This window comes from Naegleria lovaniensis, assembly GCF_003324165.1.
Source record: "Naegleria lovaniensis strain ATCC 30569 chromosome Unknown tig037, whole genome shotgun sequence".
Taxonomy (NCBI): Eukaryota; Heterolobosea; class Eutetramitea; order Acrasida; family Naegleriidae; genus Naegleria; species Naegleria lovaniensis.
The window spans coordinates 373462-392172 of record NW_025407859.1 but is presented as its reverse complement, the minus strand read 5'-3'; the positions used below and the strand labels follow the sequence as shown (position 1 = coordinate 392172).

General features: G+C 37.8%; 8 protein-coding genes across 8 annotated transcripts; 3 read left to right on the top strand and 5 right to left on the bottom strand.

Moving 5' to 3' along the window:
• Positions 1-103: 103 nt before the first annotated feature.
• On the bottom strand, positions 104-892 carry C9374_009201 (uncharacterized protein; the record flags this gene model as incomplete). The annotated part of the gene is made up of 1 exon (XM_044699363.1): positions 104-892. The coding sequence occupies one exon, from the start codon at positions 890-892 to the stop codon at positions 104-106; it is 789 nt and encodes a 262-aa protein (XP_044544947.1).
• Positions 893-1404: 512 nt separating this feature from the next.
• Positions 1405-3075, bottom strand: C9374_009200 (uncharacterized protein; the record flags this gene model as incomplete). The annotated part of the gene is made up of 1 exon (XM_044699362.1): positions 1405-3075. The coding sequence occupies one exon, from the start codon at positions 3073-3075 to the stop codon at positions 1405-1407; it is 1671 nt and encodes a 556-aa protein (XP_044544946.1).
• A 614-nt stretch (positions 3076-3689) lies between these two features.
• Positions 3690-5108, top strand: C9374_009199 (uncharacterized protein; the record flags this gene model as incomplete). Its single annotated transcript, XM_044699359.1, has 1 exon — positions 3690-5108. One exon carries the CDS (start codon positions 3690-3692, stop codon positions 5106-5108), a length of 1419 nt encoding a protein of 472 aa, XP_044544945.1.
• Positions 5109-5169: 61 nt separating this feature from the next.
• Positions 5170-5967, bottom strand: C9374_009198 (uncharacterized protein; the record flags this gene model as incomplete). The annotated part of the gene is made up of 2 exons (XM_044699358.1): positions 5170-5687; positions 5838-5967. The coding sequence occupies 2 exons, from the start codon at positions 5965-5967 to the stop codon at positions 5170-5172; spliced, it is 648 nt and encodes a 215-aa protein (XP_044544944.1).
• Positions 5968-6486: 519 nt separating this feature from the next.
• On the top strand, positions 6487-14023 carry C9374_009197 (uncharacterized protein; the record flags this gene model as incomplete). The annotated part of the gene is made up of 6 exons (XM_044699357.1): positions 6487-8043; positions 8096-8278; positions 8369-8446; positions 8492-8812; positions 8875-9387; positions 9449-14023. The coding sequence occupies 6 exons, from the start codon at positions 6487-6489 to the stop codon at positions 14021-14023; spliced, it is 7227 nt and encodes a 2408-aa protein (XP_044544943.1).
• A 242-nt stretch (positions 14024-14265) lies between these two features.
• C9374_009196 (uncharacterized protein) lies at positions 14266-14718 on the top strand (the record flags this gene model as incomplete). Its single annotated transcript, XM_044699356.1, has 1 exon — positions 14266-14718. One exon carries the CDS (start codon positions 14266-14268, stop codon positions 14716-14718), a length of 453 nt encoding a protein of 150 aa, XP_044544942.1.
• Positions 14719-14933: 215 nt separating this feature from the next.
• Positions 14934-16463, bottom strand: C9374_009195 (uncharacterized protein; the record flags this gene model as incomplete). Its single annotated transcript, XM_044699355.1, has 1 exon — positions 14934-16463. One exon carries the CDS (start codon positions 16461-16463, stop codon positions 14934-14936), a length of 1530 nt encoding a protein of 509 aa, XP_044544941.1.
• A 274-nt stretch (positions 16464-16737) lies between these two features.
• C9374_009194 (uncharacterized protein) lies at positions 16738-18441 on the bottom strand (the record flags this gene model as incomplete). Its single annotated transcript, XM_044699354.1, has 1 exon — positions 16738-18441. The coding sequence occupies one exon, from the start codon at positions 18439-18441 to the stop codon at positions 16738-16740; it is 1704 nt and encodes a 567-aa protein (XP_044544940.1).
• Positions 18442-18711: the final 270 nt, after the last annotated feature.

Below are 18711 nucleotides of genomic sequence, written 5' to 3'. Positions count from 1 at the left end.
TGAATTTGGTGATCATGTTGCCTTTTCTCTTCCGTTTTTATGCACTATTAGCTCTGTTTTATTTCAAAGATGTAACACAAACAAAATACAAATTTAATCACAACTAATTGACAGCCAACTTTTCTCCATTATCGTCCATCTTTCTATAGAAGGATGGCTCCTTGATAATTTCTGGGAATTGTTTGTGAGCTAGTTCAGCCATCTTGGAGCACACTTCTTGAACTTCAGTCTCGTTTCCTTTTGAACACATTCTTCCAATCAATAGCTTGTGTAAATCCTTAATATTAATTGTAAATGTCAATGCATTGCACTTGCAAGACAAATTTTGCATGTTAAAGAATTCTGTGCTCAGCATTTCGGTTTGGGTGTTCTTCTTATCCCAAAATTCCTTATTCTTCTCTCGCAGCTGTAAAAACTCACGAATCATTTCCTTCTGACGAGGAGCGGACTCTCCCTGCACTCTAAACAAACACTCACTCATGGCCAATGTTGCCGATGAAGTCAATCGAGCTACTGAGGCTTCTCTGTGTGCCACTAACTCTTGACAAGTCTCCACTGTACAACCAGCAATTAAAAAGGTTACTGTCGTTCCTGCATAGATACTCAAATGTTTGGCTTCATTGATCATTCGATGATGAAAGTTGGCACTCTCTTCACTTGTTGTGGGTTGATCTTTAAAGCTCAAATAGGTGAGACGTCCCTTGAATTCAGCACTTTGTAAATAATCATCTCCGTGATTGCAGTGCATGGCCTGATAGAGATCAAGAGCTTCGGGAGTTGATTTAGAAACTTCAGTGATGATCACTCCTGGTTTCAACACAAATAATTCATCTTCCACGATACCACCTGATTTTTCAATGATCGTGATGAGTCGTTTTTTAAATTGAGACATTTTTTTGATGGTGAGTGGATCATGAACTTGCCTTGTGTGGAGGGTGAAGAGGTTCATGAGCCAATGGTTACCTTCCAGTGTAGGTTTGAAAATATCCAACCTTAAGCTTCAAAAAACAATTTACAACTCCGCAATGGCAACTTCTGTGATCGGGAGTGTCGTTAAATCAACTGACTTGAAAAGAAATTGAAAGTTGTCAATACTGGTCCACTGGAAATGTGGCACGGAAGCATTGAAACGTTTAATGGACACAACAACAAAGAATGCAACAAAGTCTTACGACTCTCGAGTTTGCTGATGCTGAACCCTCTCTACGAAGAAGTTTTAATAGTTATCCCTGCAGGGATGTAGCGGCTCAATGCTTCTACAAAGAAACAAGCTCCTCTTGAACTTGCAGTCGTGGCTTGGACATGATCAAGAACAAGCCAGTGGAAAATATAATGGGAATTGAATGTGTTTAATTACACACTTTTCATGTACAAGAATGCCTCATATATTTGACATTCATCTTGTTAATAATAAATATCTCTTACTCCTTGAGCAATACTTTCCAAATTCTTTTTAAGACTCTTTCGTTTGGCCTCAGAAGGAATATTCTTTTGTTCTTCCTCAATTCTTCTCCATCCAATTTGTTGTGTTTCTTCATCTGCATAATCGTGTAAATACTCTGCAAGAGTCATGATACTGTTAGGATGACACATGTTTTGAATATCACCCTTCTTGGCAATTTTCATGAATTTTTCACCAGTTCTATTCATTCGATAACATGCAGTGCAGAAGCTTGGCATGTATCCTGTTTCTAACAATTCTCGAATAACCTCATTGGTTGGTCGGTGATCTCCCAATGAAAATTGTCCCATGGAATAATCATCACGTTCATCTTCTTTCTTTTCATAGCCTCCAACAGCAGTGTTAGATCCTGCAGACATTTGTGAAATACCAATTCTCAACAATTCTCTTCTAATTTCAGGAGTTTCTCTGGTCGACAAGATCATGCCAGTATAGGGTACAGCACATCTCAGGACTGCAACCAATTTTTTAAATTGATCGTCATTGACAAGATGTGGCACGTTGATACTAACTTCAGATCCAGAGGCTGGTCTCAATCTTGGAACCGAGATGGTATGTGGACCAGCATTCCAAACGTCGCTCAAGTGATTTGCATGTTGTAACATGGCCAACACTTCAAATCTATAGTCATACAATCCAAATAAGGCTCCAATACCAACATCATCCAAGCCAGTCACAAATGCCTTATCCATGGTTTGCAAACGATCGTAATATTGTCCCTTAGTTCCGAAAGGATGCATTTCCTTATGAGTTTGACGATGATATGTCTCTTGGAAGAGAATATAAGTTCCAACCTTATTGGTGGCCTTGAGTCTTCTAAAATCAGACACGCTTAATTGTGGAATTTCAACATTGATTCTTCTAATATCGCCATGAGGTTCTGTCTTGACATCGGCAGCAACCACGAGTTGTCTTATGAAATCTTCAAATGTGTATTTTGGACTCTCACCACAAAGCATGAGAATTCTTTTGTGTCCTTGTCTTTCCAAAGCCTCTACTTCTCGAATCACTTGTTCATCTGTAAGTGAAGAACGTGGCATTTCCTTGTTGGAACCTCTATATCCACAATACAAGCAACTACCTACACAATAGTTGCTAGTGTAGAGAGGTGCAAACAAGACAATTCGATTTCCATAAATAAGCTCCTTGATGAAGAGAGCAGTTGTATACAAACTATTAAGAATATCTGTCTCTGTTTCTGGAATATTCAATAAGGTTGCAGTATCTTCGAGTGACAATCCTTGAACATATTCATCTTTTGGAATACTTTCACAAGTGTTGGCAGTAGTATCTGTGGAAGTACCGTTGGCTGAATTCTTTTGTTTGTTTCGGAGTAGTGGAGACTTGAGAAGAGCTTGATCTCGGGCTCGTTTCAAAATTCCTCTCACGTGTTCATGATCAAGCGCTTTTTCTTTTGTTTCCTCCATTAATTGATGAAGTAAAGCTTCATCAATAATCTTTGTAGGATCGGGAAGTTGTTTCAAAGTTTCTGGTTCCTTTTCGACGGACCATCTTGCCATCATGGGGCTGTAGGTAGAAAAATTACAAATTCTTGATGTGAGTATAGCACCTGGATTGAGAGATGGTACAATATTGGATTTCGATAAACACATATTGCCGACTGATTGCGTACTAGCAGCAAAAATATGTTTGGGGTTTTTACAGGATAATCCATTCAACACCAAGTGTTGCAGTGCGCCAGTCCTTCTTGTAACACTCTTCATTCTTATCGGGATTTGTGGATGTCTCCAAAAATTGGTGATGATCAATGTTTGTTGTTATGTTTTTTTTGTTTCTGAAGGTCTGTAAATTTGCTCTTTCCGTGCTGATGGACTATTTTGTAAGAATCTTTATCCCTTTTTTAAACCTCAAAAAATTAAAAGAAATTTTAACGTCCAAAATGGTGAAAAAAGAATCAGTAGCGTCTCTTTTAAAAAATACCTTAAAAGAAGAGTGGGTAGATCTCATTGTTGTTGTGTTCTTAAAAGTGTAGAAAGCTAAAATCAAAAAATCGTGTAAAAAGGAAATGAAAGGTCTGAAGACACTTACCCCAATGTGTGTTCGGAATACAACGAAACAGCTGGTCAACAAGTCCATGAACACTGGCTGTGTTACATTGCACGGCGTTCATCCAAATCTCTCCCACCAGCAAGTCCACTTTTCGTCGTGGTTATCAAAATCCAGGCATGGAAATCATCATCACGACCACGATCATCACCATCATGACATGATTTCGGAGGATGAATTATTGCCGACACCAAAGAAAACAATTATCAATATTCGACAACCACCTATTCCTACCTCAGAAATTGAATTTGCCCATGTCGTTTCCGAAGAGTCTGACAACAATATTTCTCAAACAAACAACATTCAATCCGAGTTGTCCTCATTAAAAACTGAGAGAGCAGAAGAACGTAAAAAGCGACGGGAGAGAACTGCCAATTATTTACAGCAACCAGTCGAGGAGAGAATTAAAGTCTTGTCCAAATATTTTGGTCAAGTGCCTCAAATGGGAGTTCCTGTCCAATTGACGCACGATCAGATTGTCAATGTTTTGAATATGGAGAGTTTAGTGGATCAGAGAGCTCTTTTTGACTATGCCAACTCCATTACAGAATCCATCTATGGTAATAAGGTGTATTTTAGAGGAATTATTGAATTCTCGAATGTATGTCAAAAAGATTGTAAATACTGTGGAATAAGAAAACACATGAAAGTCCCTCGATATACCATGCCTAAGGAAGAAATCATTGAACAAGCGGTTTGGGCCTATGAAAATCATTTTGGATCCATCATGTTGCAAAGTGGTGAGCTCAACACGGAGGGAAGAATTGCCATGTTAGAAGAGGTCATTCGTGAAATTAAAAAGAGAACGGGAGGAGGCGGACCGGGTGAGTGGAATAAGGGACTTGGAATTGCTTTGGGAGTTGGAGAGTTGAGTAGAGAATCTTATCAGAGATTGTTCAATGCAGGAGCTCACCGATACTTGCTTCGAATTGAGACCTCAAATCCTGAACTCTACAAAAAATTGCATCCCAATGATTCAAATCATGTATGGGAAGAGCGAAGAGATTGCTTAAAAACACTCATGGATATTGGTTATCAAACAGGTACTGGTGTCATGATTATGATTCCTGGACAATCCGTTGAAGATTTAGCCAGTGATTTGCTATTTTTCCGAGACATTGGAGCAGATATGATTGGAATGGGGCCATATATTGTGCAAGACGACACACCTATTGGAGAAGAATGGATGAAGCTTTATGGGCATCTGAATGAAGAGGAGAAAAAAGAGTACAATAGGAAGCTATTCAGGTTGTCATTGAAAATGACTGCACTTGCAAGAATTCTCATTCCCGAGGCAAATATTTCTGCCACAACGGCCTTGCAAGCAATTAATCCAGCAGGTAGAGAAATTGCCCTCAATTCTGGTGCTAATATGGTCATGCCAATCATTACTCCAACTAAATACAGAGTCAACTATCAACTCTATCAAGGAAAACCGTGCATTGATGATACCAAGGAGGAATGCAAACGATGTCTCACAGACAGAGTGAAATGGTCCAATAAGCATCTCATGCTAGATGAATGGGGAGATCCCATCAGTTACTTTAGAAAGAGACAAATGGAGGTTCCAAATAAGTAAAATTAGAGTTCCATAGTTTTGATACTATTGTTCATCCATGTGCAGAGTAGATAGTCTGTTTTCATTCACCATGGTAGATCGATTTCGAAGAATTACATTGAGTGTTCGTTCTCAGTAACGGAATTCGAAACACTACATCATTCGAATAAGGTAGGTCTGTATTTTCTACTTCCTTTCCCAATTGACTTGTAGCCACAGCAGATTCTCCATCCTTTGTTTGTTCATATTTAATTTTCTCCAATCCCAACTTTAGAATGTATCCCAGCTGATTGGTGGCTAGAATTGTTTTTCCTCCTTCAGATTTTTTATTCGGCAATGAAATTCTTGCATTTCGATGCGTGTGACCAAATCCCCAAAAAGTTATATTCGATCGTTTTTGAAACAAATAAGAAAGATCAGTTCCCATTGCAGTCTCCAACGGTTTTTCATCTTCTAATACTGTATTTTCTAAATAGGGAGCATGGTGCGTGAGTACACAAATCGCATATTCACACGCTTCATCAAATGCCATAGTTTTGAGCTTGTTCACAAAATTTTCATGCATTTGAATAGTATCGTTGATGGTGAGAGTTTTATCACCTTTTTGAATAGTAATAATCATTCAAATGATTTGAAATGGTGTATCGTTCTCTTTGTGGAACGTTTGTCCATAAAGTATCTCCAACTTTTCAGATTGAACACAATGATTGAATGTTTCCATTCATTAATATGAACACATAAAAAACATACCTAGTTTCACAACACCACCTGTTTCAGGACATTGATACAAGTGTTCATCATGACCAAGTTCATGATCGAGAAAGATTAACTTGTCGTTCTTTTGACAAACTTGTGCAATTTTTCTTCGGGTTGCTTCCATTAATGATCATGATCATAAAATTCATGATTCCCAGCCACAACAACAACTCGGTGAAACTTTTCACATTGTTCATTCAAAAACTGTTCATAGATTGGAGAAAAAGGATCTCCAATGTCTCCCAATAAAGCCAACAATGGAGCTTTTGGTGTGATGAATTCAGATCCAATTATCTTTTGGACTTGTTTTCGTTCGTGCTCTAAATGTACATCCGAGGCAATTTGAATTGGTACACCCACGTTCAAACAAAAAGTACTTTTTCCATGGGGTTCTTTGTCTGATGATGATTCTTGTGAGAGTAACGGTGCAGGAATCATTTCGTGTTGTTCTTTTCAGATGCATAAACGAAAGTGAAAACGTCTTTTGGTCAAATAGTTTTGATGGGACTGATAAAACAACAGAACCATGTTGAAGATATCAGATACAATCACTCTCACGAACATTCACATCAACAGCTCAATACAACCAAGAGCCACATAATTTCTCAAAGTGCCAACTGTCACTGCCATCATCCATAAAAAAATGATAGGGCCAAACATATTCCAAACAACAACAACAACCCATCATAACAACAACAACCCTGAGGATGATGATATAGCCAGTGTTACTAGTAATAACAATCATATCATTAACAACAATACTCTCTCGTCCAACTCGATCCCTCATAACAACACCAACATGGATGAAAACAAATCGTGTTTCACTCCGTCCCTTCTTCCCTCTTCACCTTCCAAAGTGCCAACATCAACAACGACATTTATGGACCCATCAACAACAACCACTACTACTACGACTTCTACCTCTTCAACAACAATAACCAACAATATCAAAGACCTTGTACAAGTGGAAGAGAAGGACCAAGAAAATATCCTTCGTCTGGCTGCCCATCCCGAACCACTTCCCGCCACCAACAACAACAATAACAACGATCATCATGATGAACACACACAAAAAGGGAGTCGTACACATGTAGCTGCAAAAACAACAGAAGAGGAGGTTGCATATTCTCCCACACGTGATTTATTGTCTAACAGTAGTAGCATCACGGCTCCTACGAGCAATACGATACCACCACCTTTGAACACAACAAAACCTACACCACTCTCTCCCAGTAAACCCTTATCTAGCCTCATCAATAATTCTCATCATCACCATCATGGCACAACGGAGATGATCACCCCTTCATCAGGTGGTGGCGTTGGCTCTGGAAAAAACGGAAAAGTTGGACTCTCGATCCCTCCTTTGAATTTATCGAGCAATAGACATCATCATCAACATACCCAAAGTGATTTTGGTAGCTCTCGTTCTTCATCCACTAATTCTCAAACACCTCATCATCATAGTGTAACATTTTCCGGATTGCATACATCATCATCAACAGGAAGGCTATCCGAATCGGGAAGACAATCTGATGCTTCTATATCTTCGCCTGGAGATTCTTCCTCTTCATCATCGACCACCTCTACCACATTCTCCCCATTCTCTCAACAACAACAGCAGCAACAGACCCAAACCCATCGATCAAATCAAATTTCTCAGCAACCATCACAGAACAACAATCAGTCCAAATCAAACCCTCCCACACCCCAAAATGGCACTTACAGCTCCTCCTCTTCAGAACCATCATCAGTTTTTACGCCGTCCAATTCGGAAGGAAGAGAATTCTCATCCTCTTCGACAGAGTCTTCCAATGTTACTCCGTTACTGCTGAAACGATATGGCAGTGGCTCGAGTCCAAGCTTTGGAAATACTGGCCACATCATTCATGGACATTACCACAGTCGTCAACAGCAGCAACAAGGAGGACAAGCTCCACACGATCATAGTGTACCAAAAATTCAACAACGGCGTGGCCAATACTTTCCACATGATCGTTTCAAAATTGTCATGAATGATTTCACAATTCAAATCACAGAGAAGAATAATGAAGCAGCCATTGTAGAGGAGTATACAGAGCTCAAATCTTTGGGACGAGGTGGACAAGCTACTGTTTTTTCTGCTCTCGAAAAGTCAACAGGAGAACGAGTAGCTTTGAAAATCATTAATGCTGGTGGAAACTCGGCACAATTATGGAATGAGGTAAGTATATCTTCTTGTGTTTACATTCTTTATATATTTAATTCTTATCAAGTTTAATATTTTGAGAGTAATGAAACATCCGTCAATTATTCCAGTTTGGAGGCTATATGAGACAAAAAACATTTTCAACTCGACCATTGTGTTGACAATGCCAGTTTACATTCATGGAGATTTAACTGGTTTTATCACCAAGTTTGCTCCTCATTGCGAACCAAAAAATCCTTTCACGACTCAGGTAAGTGCAGCTACTCGATTTATTCAGCCTAAGGATTTTTTGGTTCCCATTACTTTTGTATTTATTTATTTTTACATTTATTTTTCTCAGTGTATTATTGACATGGTACTTCAAATCACGGATGCAATCCAATACACACATTCTAAAGGAATCATTCACAGAGATTTGGTAAGTGTTTGAAAATGGAGTGAATTGTACTGACTTTCTGCAAAGAAACCTGACAACCTGTTCATTTCTAGTCTAGAAGTTGATAAAAAGAATAAGAAAGAGATCACTTCATGCAAAGTCACGCTGGGAGATTTTGGTTTATCGAAAAATATTCAGCAGTCCATGGCAGTATCAGTGGTGGGAACGTTTGGTTGGATGAGTCCCGATCATTTAAATGCTACATTTTCTTACAAAACCGATATGTGGAGTTTAGGTTGTATAATATATTATTTAATTAGTCTTGATCAAGCGCTTCTGAACACAAACGCACTGATTAATGAAAATCACAATTCTCACAAAGTGAAAATGGTTGAAAAGATGAAACAGGTAAGTTTTTCGAGATGGATTAAATTATACAACTGTTTACACAATGATGTACAATTGCATAGAGAATGAACTCGATATCGTTGCCTCAGAATTTTGAGCAGTTAATTGACATTGTAGTAAATAAGCTGTTACAAAAGAATCCGGACGATAGAATTTCTTCACATGAATTCTTTTGGGATTATTTAATACCGTGGAGATATCAAATTGATGAGGGCGAACTTACAGAGTTGACAACTAAGAGTGGATATTATAAATGGAGAGGGACATTTGTTACGAAACGAAAAGTAACAGCAGATCAGTTTAAAACTCTGATACAGCTTAGAGATATTCAATATGTCACTCGTATTCTTGGATTTTTTACAAAATTTGATACCATCACCCAACAGGAAGAGATTTTTGTGATACACAAACCGCAAGGAATTAATTTGAAAGAATACTTGGTGCCTTCGAATCCTAGATATGTTTCATTGCATGACAAGCTGGAAATTTTGCTGAAAATAGCGACTTCGATTGAAGAAATTAATAGAAATACCGATATTCAGTTTATTATCAAGTTGGATGCTACCAAGATATTTGTAAGTATTTCGTAAAAAGTTGCAACCAATGATACTCACAATGATTTGAAAACACCAATAGATTGATGATCATGGAGAGGTCATTCTATCAATTTTGGATGCTATTGAAGTGCAGCAACAGCCCATGGAAAAGGATAACATTTATAACTTGTATTTTTTCAGTTTGGATCTTTTGGATGAGTGCAGAGAAATTTATAATTATCCATTCGAAGAAGCCTATGACCTTTGCTATCAACAACATGGCTCTGAGTTTGTGGATTTCCCTAGGTTACTTGTTTTTGTTTTTAACGGATCGATAGTAACTCATCCAAGCAAGTATTCCATGGCCTACGTGTCACAAAAACTTTTTTCTCAACTCTACTCGACTCATCGATTTCCAGCAGATAGATACCCTGATCGAAAAGACAGTGTGACCTCAACTGTGTCTTCGACTACCTCTCCTGTTAGCCTCACTCCTCCAACAGATGCTCCTCTTATCAACATTAGTCAGTCTCCTCCATCTTCAAACCTCTCCATTATTACTCAGACTTTAGAGGCTGAAAGGTTAAGTCCAGAGGAGCAATTTCACTGTTCTCATCAAAAGATCAAGGAAATGATACGAGCCAACTCAGTGAGGCACATTTTGAAAGCATACCACATCGGTAGAGATGGAACAGATAAGAAATGGGCTAAAATTATTAAGGACGAGGAGGAAGACCATGAAGAAACTGTTGAAACCTATGATGAACATGTTTACAACAGTTTGCAAAATTATCAACTGCACTCAGTTACCTCTAGCACCTCGTGCACGGATGTGGGAACATCTAAAAAGAATCCAGAGTTGGTGAACGTATCTATTGAATGTCTTAGTTTCCAACCAAACCTCTTTAGAGATTATTTTAATGGAAAGCAAATGGAGCCTCTCTATTTATATTGGTATCTTATTGACATCAAACAAAAACGAAGAATTTCAGAGACTTTTTGTTGTGATATTAACACAAAGCAAATGAAGCAACTGTTGGGTGACACTGCTGAGGACGACGATCCACTTTCTGTTAAAAGAAGTCGATGTTCAGGCTATGAAGTGGATTCTAGCAACTCTGATATCATGGTATTATTTATTGTATCAAAAACTCTTCAAGGAAACGATTTCATAGATTCTTATATCAAACCATCCAAAAACAAGCTCACGGAAGAAAAATTTTCAAAAGTATTGAATGGATTGTTGCCACAATTACAAAATTTCCAGCAAGATTTTGCTTGGGCCTGTGAGCCATTATTTGATTTTGAAGGAAATCTAATTCTTCCAAAGGAGATTGAAACATTTTATTATATGGATGAAGTTCGAAATGAACACTCCTTCTATGAATTCTTTGAAAAACGAGATGTTAAAAAGGAAAAGATTGTGCCTATGACTTTAAAGCTTCACTGTGAAATGAGTAAGCCATATGAAACAACCCCTGTAACAAAATCTGATAGCCTAACTGAACTGGATGCCAATGTTGATCTCAAAAACACGTCATTTTACTTGAAACAAACAGCAAACACTAATAACGGATCATACATGTGTAAGATGTTCACATTTGCTCCTAACTTTATGAGCTCATTGACAGACAGCAATAATTTATATGTTTATCCTCAGTCTATTACATTTAAGCGGCGATCTTTATTTTTGAGAGACAATATGTCGATTGGAATTATTGTAAAATTTAAGCGAGATGACAAGGAACTGAGCGGAGAAGGCGAGAAAGTATTTATCCGAAAGAATAACAAAACATTTAACGAAGGTTATTCCACCGTTTCTTACCATTGCAGCAGTCCAGAGTTTAATGACGAAATCAAAGTTCAATTACCAGAACATCTTACTTCAAGCGATCACTTCCTCTTCACATTTGTTGATATTGATTGCGACGATGATCAAAAGTCTATGCACGTCATTGGATATGCATCTTTCATGCTTTTAGGAAAACATGGCCTTCTTGCTACACATGGTAAACAAGCACTGATGATTTACAAAAAGCTGCCTCTAAAGAATTATCTGCACGGAATGGAAGAAGGAAAAAAGTCAGGAGAGTTCAAAGTTGATTTCCAAGCAATCTCTACTTTGTATACTACCGATATTAACTTGTATGAATTCTTTTCTGCAACCGAATTGGTCAAAGTTATGAAAAATATTTATGGAGATTCTGTGACTGAAGTCCAAAAGAATATCAATCAAAAATTGAAAAATTTGGAACGAGTAGTAGACTTTAGAAATTTAATCCAATACATGCCACAAATCATGGATGTACTTTTGCTAATGATAACATTGAAGCAATATCCACAGGTACAAATTCAGGCTTTTGATCTTCTAAACTCATATCTTGATGGATTGAAGAAAACTGAGAGGAATACAGGTCAATACATCGAAAGGTATATCAAGGAATCATTTGTGAACAACAAAGAGTCCACTGGATTTTTATTTGAACAACTCTTGAAGAGATTTGTAAGACATTTGGATGACGAACAAAAACAAAGAGCTGAACGAAAGAGTGATGCGTTTACCAACATGTCGGTTTACAATTTGCTTTCCTCTGGAGATGCATTTCTTATCAAATTACCAAATGATAGCTTGCTCATAGAGAATAGTTCTATTTATTTCCAATTAATTGAGAAATCTCTCATTCTCTATATGCACAGTAACAGGCTGTTAAACCAACATCACTCCTCGACGAATCCTTTGAGACATTTAAAGAAAAAGAAGGATGACTTACCAGGACCTTTCACTCAAATTGTAGATTTACTTTCTGAGCTGAGAACTCTCGTTTTAAAGGAATGCAAGTTCAGATATTTGACGACAATGCAAATGGCTAAGGTATTGGTTGCTTCATATGCACAGCTTTTGACTGGAATGTTAAATCTCGTAGATAAGGGCTTCATCATCACAGAAATTGAAATGTTTTTGGATGAATTCTTACCTTCAAAAGATCAACAATTCGAACAATTCCAAGAGCTTAAGAACATATTTTTAAAACAAATCGCAAGCTATGATCATTTACTTGTGTTATGTTTGTCCTATAACGATAGCAACTGCTTGCAATATGTCAAGAAGAATGGAAACTACATTGTTTATCATATGTGTGACAACCATTACATGTCTGGAATATTTATCAAGAGATTCCTTTTAGACACTTTACACAAACAACGAAAGGTTCGAGAAAAAGCTGCACAAACATTTTGCTTCTTGCTTTCCCGACATGAATATGACAGTAGATACCAAACGAAGGACGCAAGACGAAAGATTGCCTCTCTTTACTTCCCATTCATCATTATCATTTGTGATCTTTGGAAAACGTATGAAGAACTCACAAAAGCAGACGCTCCATCGAAAAATCCTAGCTCTGAAAAGAGACCCGAGGCACAAACACTTCTCGTTTGTTTCTTACACATTTTACTCAACACAAGAAAAAAAGTATTTCGTGAATGGTGGAAACAAGAAGTACCAGAAAGAAAACGAACTTTTATCAAGATTTTGTCTTCCATTCCGAAACTCTTCCGATATTCTGACACAAAAACGAGTTATACCTCCAATGACGAAGACTCTATGGATGAAAGTTTTATGACATCCACTCCAAGAAGTAGCAGCTTGAAAGCTCCAATGTCAATTCCAAAAGAACCTCTTTCTCCAAGAGGAACCAAACGTGCGAACACAGTCAAGGACACAGTTGGAAGAAAGAGTTTTGGAATTCCCTTCTCCAAAGATGATAGCCATTATGAAACCAAAAAACCAAGCATGTCACGTTTTTCATCTCCCAATGTCAACAAGCTTGCTCATAGAACATCTGTCAGCATTTTGAGAAGTCAACAATCGAGTTATTCACAACTTTTCCGTGGAGATTCAAAGAAAAAAGCAAGAGAGCAACAAAATCGTTGGAAACGAATTCTCTCGATTCAAGCTAGTATTGCCTCACTGCGAATCATTTCATGGATCTTTGAAGAAGACAAGAACTCAACGGATGATCTCATTTCCGATATCTCTTACATTAAGCTGTTCTTGGAATTCTTCTTTACTCATATGGAAGTCGAACAATCAGAAACAACGTATAACATTGTGTTCCAACTTTTAGCTCTCTTTGTTAAAATTTACAAAATTAATGGATTTTATTACTCGAGAGAGGAGGTTGTGAAAAAAGTGAACGAGTTTGGTACACGATCTCCAGTGGAGACCATGAAAATGTTAGCTCTCTCTTTCACCAAATGGATGAAACTTGTTCAACAAAACGAACCCGTTCCCTTCTCTAATGCTGTGAATCGACAAGCGTCGTATAATTTTACTGTGAAACCTCTCGATCGAACCAAATCATCGGTGGCAACAAAATTCGATGGAACTCTCAACATTTCTGATTTATTGTGGAATATTAAAATTCGATACAAGGAGAGACAATATGTAGAACAATTGAAATCATGGCTAAATAGTCAACCGCCAGATGTGATCACTGCTGTCGAATTTTTGGAAAAGGAATTTGTCAAGTACATGTATCCTGATGATTTTGCTTCCAATAATGAACCAAGTACAAACGCTGAAGAACAGGGAGATGATCAAGAAGATGTGCTGAGTGTTAATTCAGAAGATGGTGGCGAAGAAATTTCTATTTTCCAAGCCTTACGACAACTGTAATCGTGAAAATGTGCCCAAATAAATTCCTTTATTGGCCTTGTGATTGGATTTCGGAGGTGTTTTTCTTCGAATAGGTCTAAGCGAATCAAAGGTAGCTTGCCCGATTCAGTAATTTGCAAATTTCTAGCCTTACTAATTTGGTTTTTTACTAAGCCCGTAGAATGCAAATTCCAAAATAAAATTTGACCATTGTTTTTCTCAAACGCTAACACGAAGAAAAACAACCAACACAACTAGTCAAAATGCTCTCTCGTTACAATCGTGGTTTTAACGATTTCTTTGATGATCCTTTCTTCAGTACTTCCCTCATGCGTCCATGGACTGGAGTAGGTGGTGATATAATGGGAACCCAAATGAGTACCTTCAATCCAGCCACTGATGTCTCTGAAACCGATCGTGCCATTTGTTTAAGATCCAATCTACCAGGGTTGAGAAAGGAAGATATTAGAATTGATGTTGATGATCAGAACAGAACTCTAACCTTCTCTGGTGAAACTCATTCTGAAAAGACCGATGAGAATGAAGTGTATCATAGAACTGAGAGATCCTATGGTAAATTCTCAAGAACCTTCCGTCTTCCACAAAACGTTGATTTGGATAATATTAAGGCAAATATGGATCATGGAGTATTGAAGATTAACATTCCAAAATTGGAGCAACAACAAAAACAAACACGTTCCATTGGAGTTGAGTAAACGTCTTGTGGAGCGCTACCACCTGTGTAGTGAATATTGCTGATATCAGTAAATATTTCTCGTGTTGTTGTGATAACAATGGTCTTTCTGTCCTATTCCAAAAGCAATGAGCGCACAATTCGTAATGATGCTCCTTTTTGCTCACAAATCGAAGACGCATTCCGCCAACAGCCCAGCTCAGAGACATTCAGCTATGAATGTATGATCATGAATGACTATAATTTGTTGAGAATTTTTTCTTTACAAAGATCACTCTCCAAAAATCTTAAATAAGTATCCATAATGGAATCGGCTTCCATATTTCGAATGAGTTCATCAAACAAATGAATCACACTGCCTTCTTTTTCATATCGATTCAGAACTAATTGTTTCATGGTGGATGATGTATTAATTTCTAATGGAGAATTTGAATCTAAATACGTGTCCAGAATCATTCGCGCTAATTTCACTCGTGTTTTGTCATTTTGCGTTTTTTGATAACGTGTGGCATGTTCCCAAAACAATAAACTCTCCACAGCATACAATTTCGCAGCAAATAATTTGAATACCTTTCGATAATCGTTATTGACTAAGACTTGTTCGAGTGTTAATAATTTAGTTGGATCCATCGTGAGAGTTGTGTTTGAATTTCTACTTGGAGAAAAACACAAACATGAAGATGATTCTTTGTTTCTCGAGCGCTTGTTGTTGTTCTTGTTCTTCTTCGAGTCATTGGTTGACTGAGTGGTGTTCGTCCATTCTGCAACAATATTCTTAGCCGTTGGAAAATTCATTTCCAATTCCTTAATATTTGAAACGAGAGAATTATTAGTAGATATTTCTTGACATGACGTAAATCCATCATTCTCCCCTTCCTTAATACTAATCTTTGAAATTTCAGAATCACTCTCTTGTGATAAGGACATCAAGTCAAAAACATTATCACTCGATTTCCCTTCCAAATCCAACAAAATTTCCAACACGTCGGGGACTTGATACGCCGTCGCGTTCAAAAATTGATTGACAATCTTACCCTGAGCGATCACAAAAGTTGCTGCGAGTTGGGTACGTGAGGCTCTCTCAGAAATATTGGAACCAATTTTATAACCCTGAGTAATTGCTATTCGGAAGGTCTCTATGGTTGTCTTGAGAGTGGCTGGTATATCACTCGCTGCACTTGTTTTTACTCCAAATTGTTGATAGTAATAGTTTCCTTCGGGATCAGCCACTCGGAGAAACTTTTTCATCAACTCGCCTCGAGTATGAGAGGCTTTCAATGGAGTAGTATTGTTGTGATGTTCTTCCTTTTCCTGTACGGAACCAGCACTTGAACGTTGTTGATAGGAAGCCTCAGTAGCCTCTTCATAATCAGCTGTTTTCAAAGGATGAGGCATTCCTTCTTCGGAAAAGAATGCATTCGCTTCTTCCTCACTTTCCTGATGAACAAATACAGGTAAACAATTGAATTTGATTAAACTTGAAAGGCTATTGACAATATCAACGATATTTCTCTGACAAAAGACACATCCGAAATATCGGAGAAAAACGAGAAGAACCACATGCTTTTTGGATAATTCAGCAACACTCACGCCAATGTTGGTGTACATTTCAGACAATAGATGATGAGGCAGATGATCCAATCCTTGTACGGAACCACTAGGAGTAGACATGATGGTGGTCCTGTTCGTCGTTGTAGCAGTGGTGATGGTGGTATGGTCGTTGGTTGGATGATTCGAATTGAATGTTGGGGATGGCATTGTGGACATTTGTGAGAGGCAAAGGATGATGTGTCCACCCAATTTTAAACTACGTCGTTTTTTTCTGTTGTTGTGCAGTATGAACTTGCGACTGATGATTCGGAGAGGACATTTTGAATCGTCGTCCGGACTTGAACTTCAAGGACGGAAAGAGTGGGCGATTGTTATTTCACTCACTGAATATGTTTCAATTACAGATCTTTAATCATAAACAGAAAGGGCAGCATGAAGTGGCTACACTTGAAGTACTTGAATCACACAATTCCTAAGATTCATGATCTGTTTATTCTGAATCGTCAGCAGAGTCTGAATCTGTCAGCATTCCATTCTCTCCATTTTCATTGATGGTTTGCTCATTTTCTTCTTCCTCTTCGTCGTCGACAAATTCAACAGTGTCACCACCGAATAAGTTTGCAAAAAGTGTAGTTGCAGATTCTGGAATTTCATTATCAAGGTTGGGTGCCATAAAGTTAACAAGCTCGTTATGCACAGTGTATCGAATGGTTTTTCCCTTTGTCTTTCCACTGTATTGTGCCTTTTTCGTCTTGTTCTTTGAGAGAGCTCTACGGAATGAAATTTCTGATCCTAAACTGGCTCCACCAACTTCAGAAATTAAATCTTTCAGTAACACTTGATAAAAGTCCTTATCATCGAAAATTTCAGAATCAACTTCTAGGCCTGTTTCTTCGTGATATTTCATGTCTCGTTCCCTTTTTCCAAGAACACTCCCTTCAAATTGTTTCAAATGGGTACGGTCAACAAGTTTCTGTTTTTCTTTTGGATTGGACAGTGCGTTTTGTACTTGCTGTATGATTCCAGTGTTGATGACTTTGAGATTTAACTTTGAAGAGCTACCTCCCACGTTTGATTGAATTTTGGTTTTTGTTGCCCATCGTTCAATGGATTCATTTCTGAATTTTTCAATGCTCTTGTTGGACTCATTCAAAACATTCCAAATTCTTTCATAGACATCTCCTTCCTTGTTATTGCTTAAATTATCCTGTAAATACAAGCCATCAATTTTTTGAGAATTCTCTCCAATCATTCCCTTTTCTTTTAACTCACTTTGAAGGGAAAGCATGTCAGCAATCATGTGTACTAAATCTTTTTGCAAGGTTGAAACTCGTTTCGGTATAGACAAGTTTTCAGACTTCTCTGGAATGGCTTCGCCATTTTCCTCCTCACCAGAATTACTATCCTCCTTTTTCTCAATTGGTGATTCGTTTGAAGTATTGTTGCTTCCTAAAATGTCATCTACTGTTTCAACAAAGTCCCAAAAGTGTTCATTTTGAGGGAATCTGTTACAAGCTGTGAGCGGCTTTTGCAACAAGATTCTTATCTTTAACAAGTGATCGTAGAGTAATTTTTGATTTAACACGCTCGTTGCTTTTTTCTTTTCCAAATTTCGAGACTTCTTTAAAGATTCCACATTATCAGTGACATCATTTAAATCTTCGTCCACAATGTCCTGAATTTGTTGCATGATATCCTCTTGGTCCATATTTTCATCGTGTTCGTCGTCATGCTCTTGTTCTTCGTCACTGTCTTGCAATTGTTGAAGTCGTTTAATTTCTTCAAGATAGTCTTCTTGTTCTTTAAGTTCTCTCAAATCATCACCGTCATCAAACAAATCTTCTTTCCGAACGGTGTGACCCTTGTATATACCTTGAGTGAGGGATTCATCCAATGACCTAAGCATGGAAATTCTATTCTGTTCACTCACACCATCATCTGCACTATTTTCATCATCATCATGATACTTGTTTCGAGCTTGTTGATCCTCAAAAGTAGCCTCATCATTCTCAGGATCAATTTCCCTCTTGTTATATCGTTGAGATAATTTATCTAATAATGCCTTTTTCTTTTCCGAGCTCACCGGTTGAGTGCTTGATGATTCCGATGATGGAGTTGTTGTTATTTTTCTCTTCTTCAAGAGTGAAATGGAGTTGTTGAGAGAAGTATTTGTTGTCGATGACTTTGGTTTCATTTTTTTTTTGAATTTCCCTTTTAAGAATGGGCTTGCTTCTCGAGTCAAACCCAGAATCTGTGAATTCCAAAGCACAGTCACTAAACACACACCACAATGTTCATTGGTCATGTACATGATCAGAAAGTGTTACGGAATATTTATTGCAATATAAATTTATCGTTTCGGAGTCACACAAGAACACTTCTCTCCGGACACATCAAGCCAATGTTCATCGTACAAAAAAAAATTTCACTCTGAGCTCGTTCGAGTTTGCCTTGTTGAAATCAA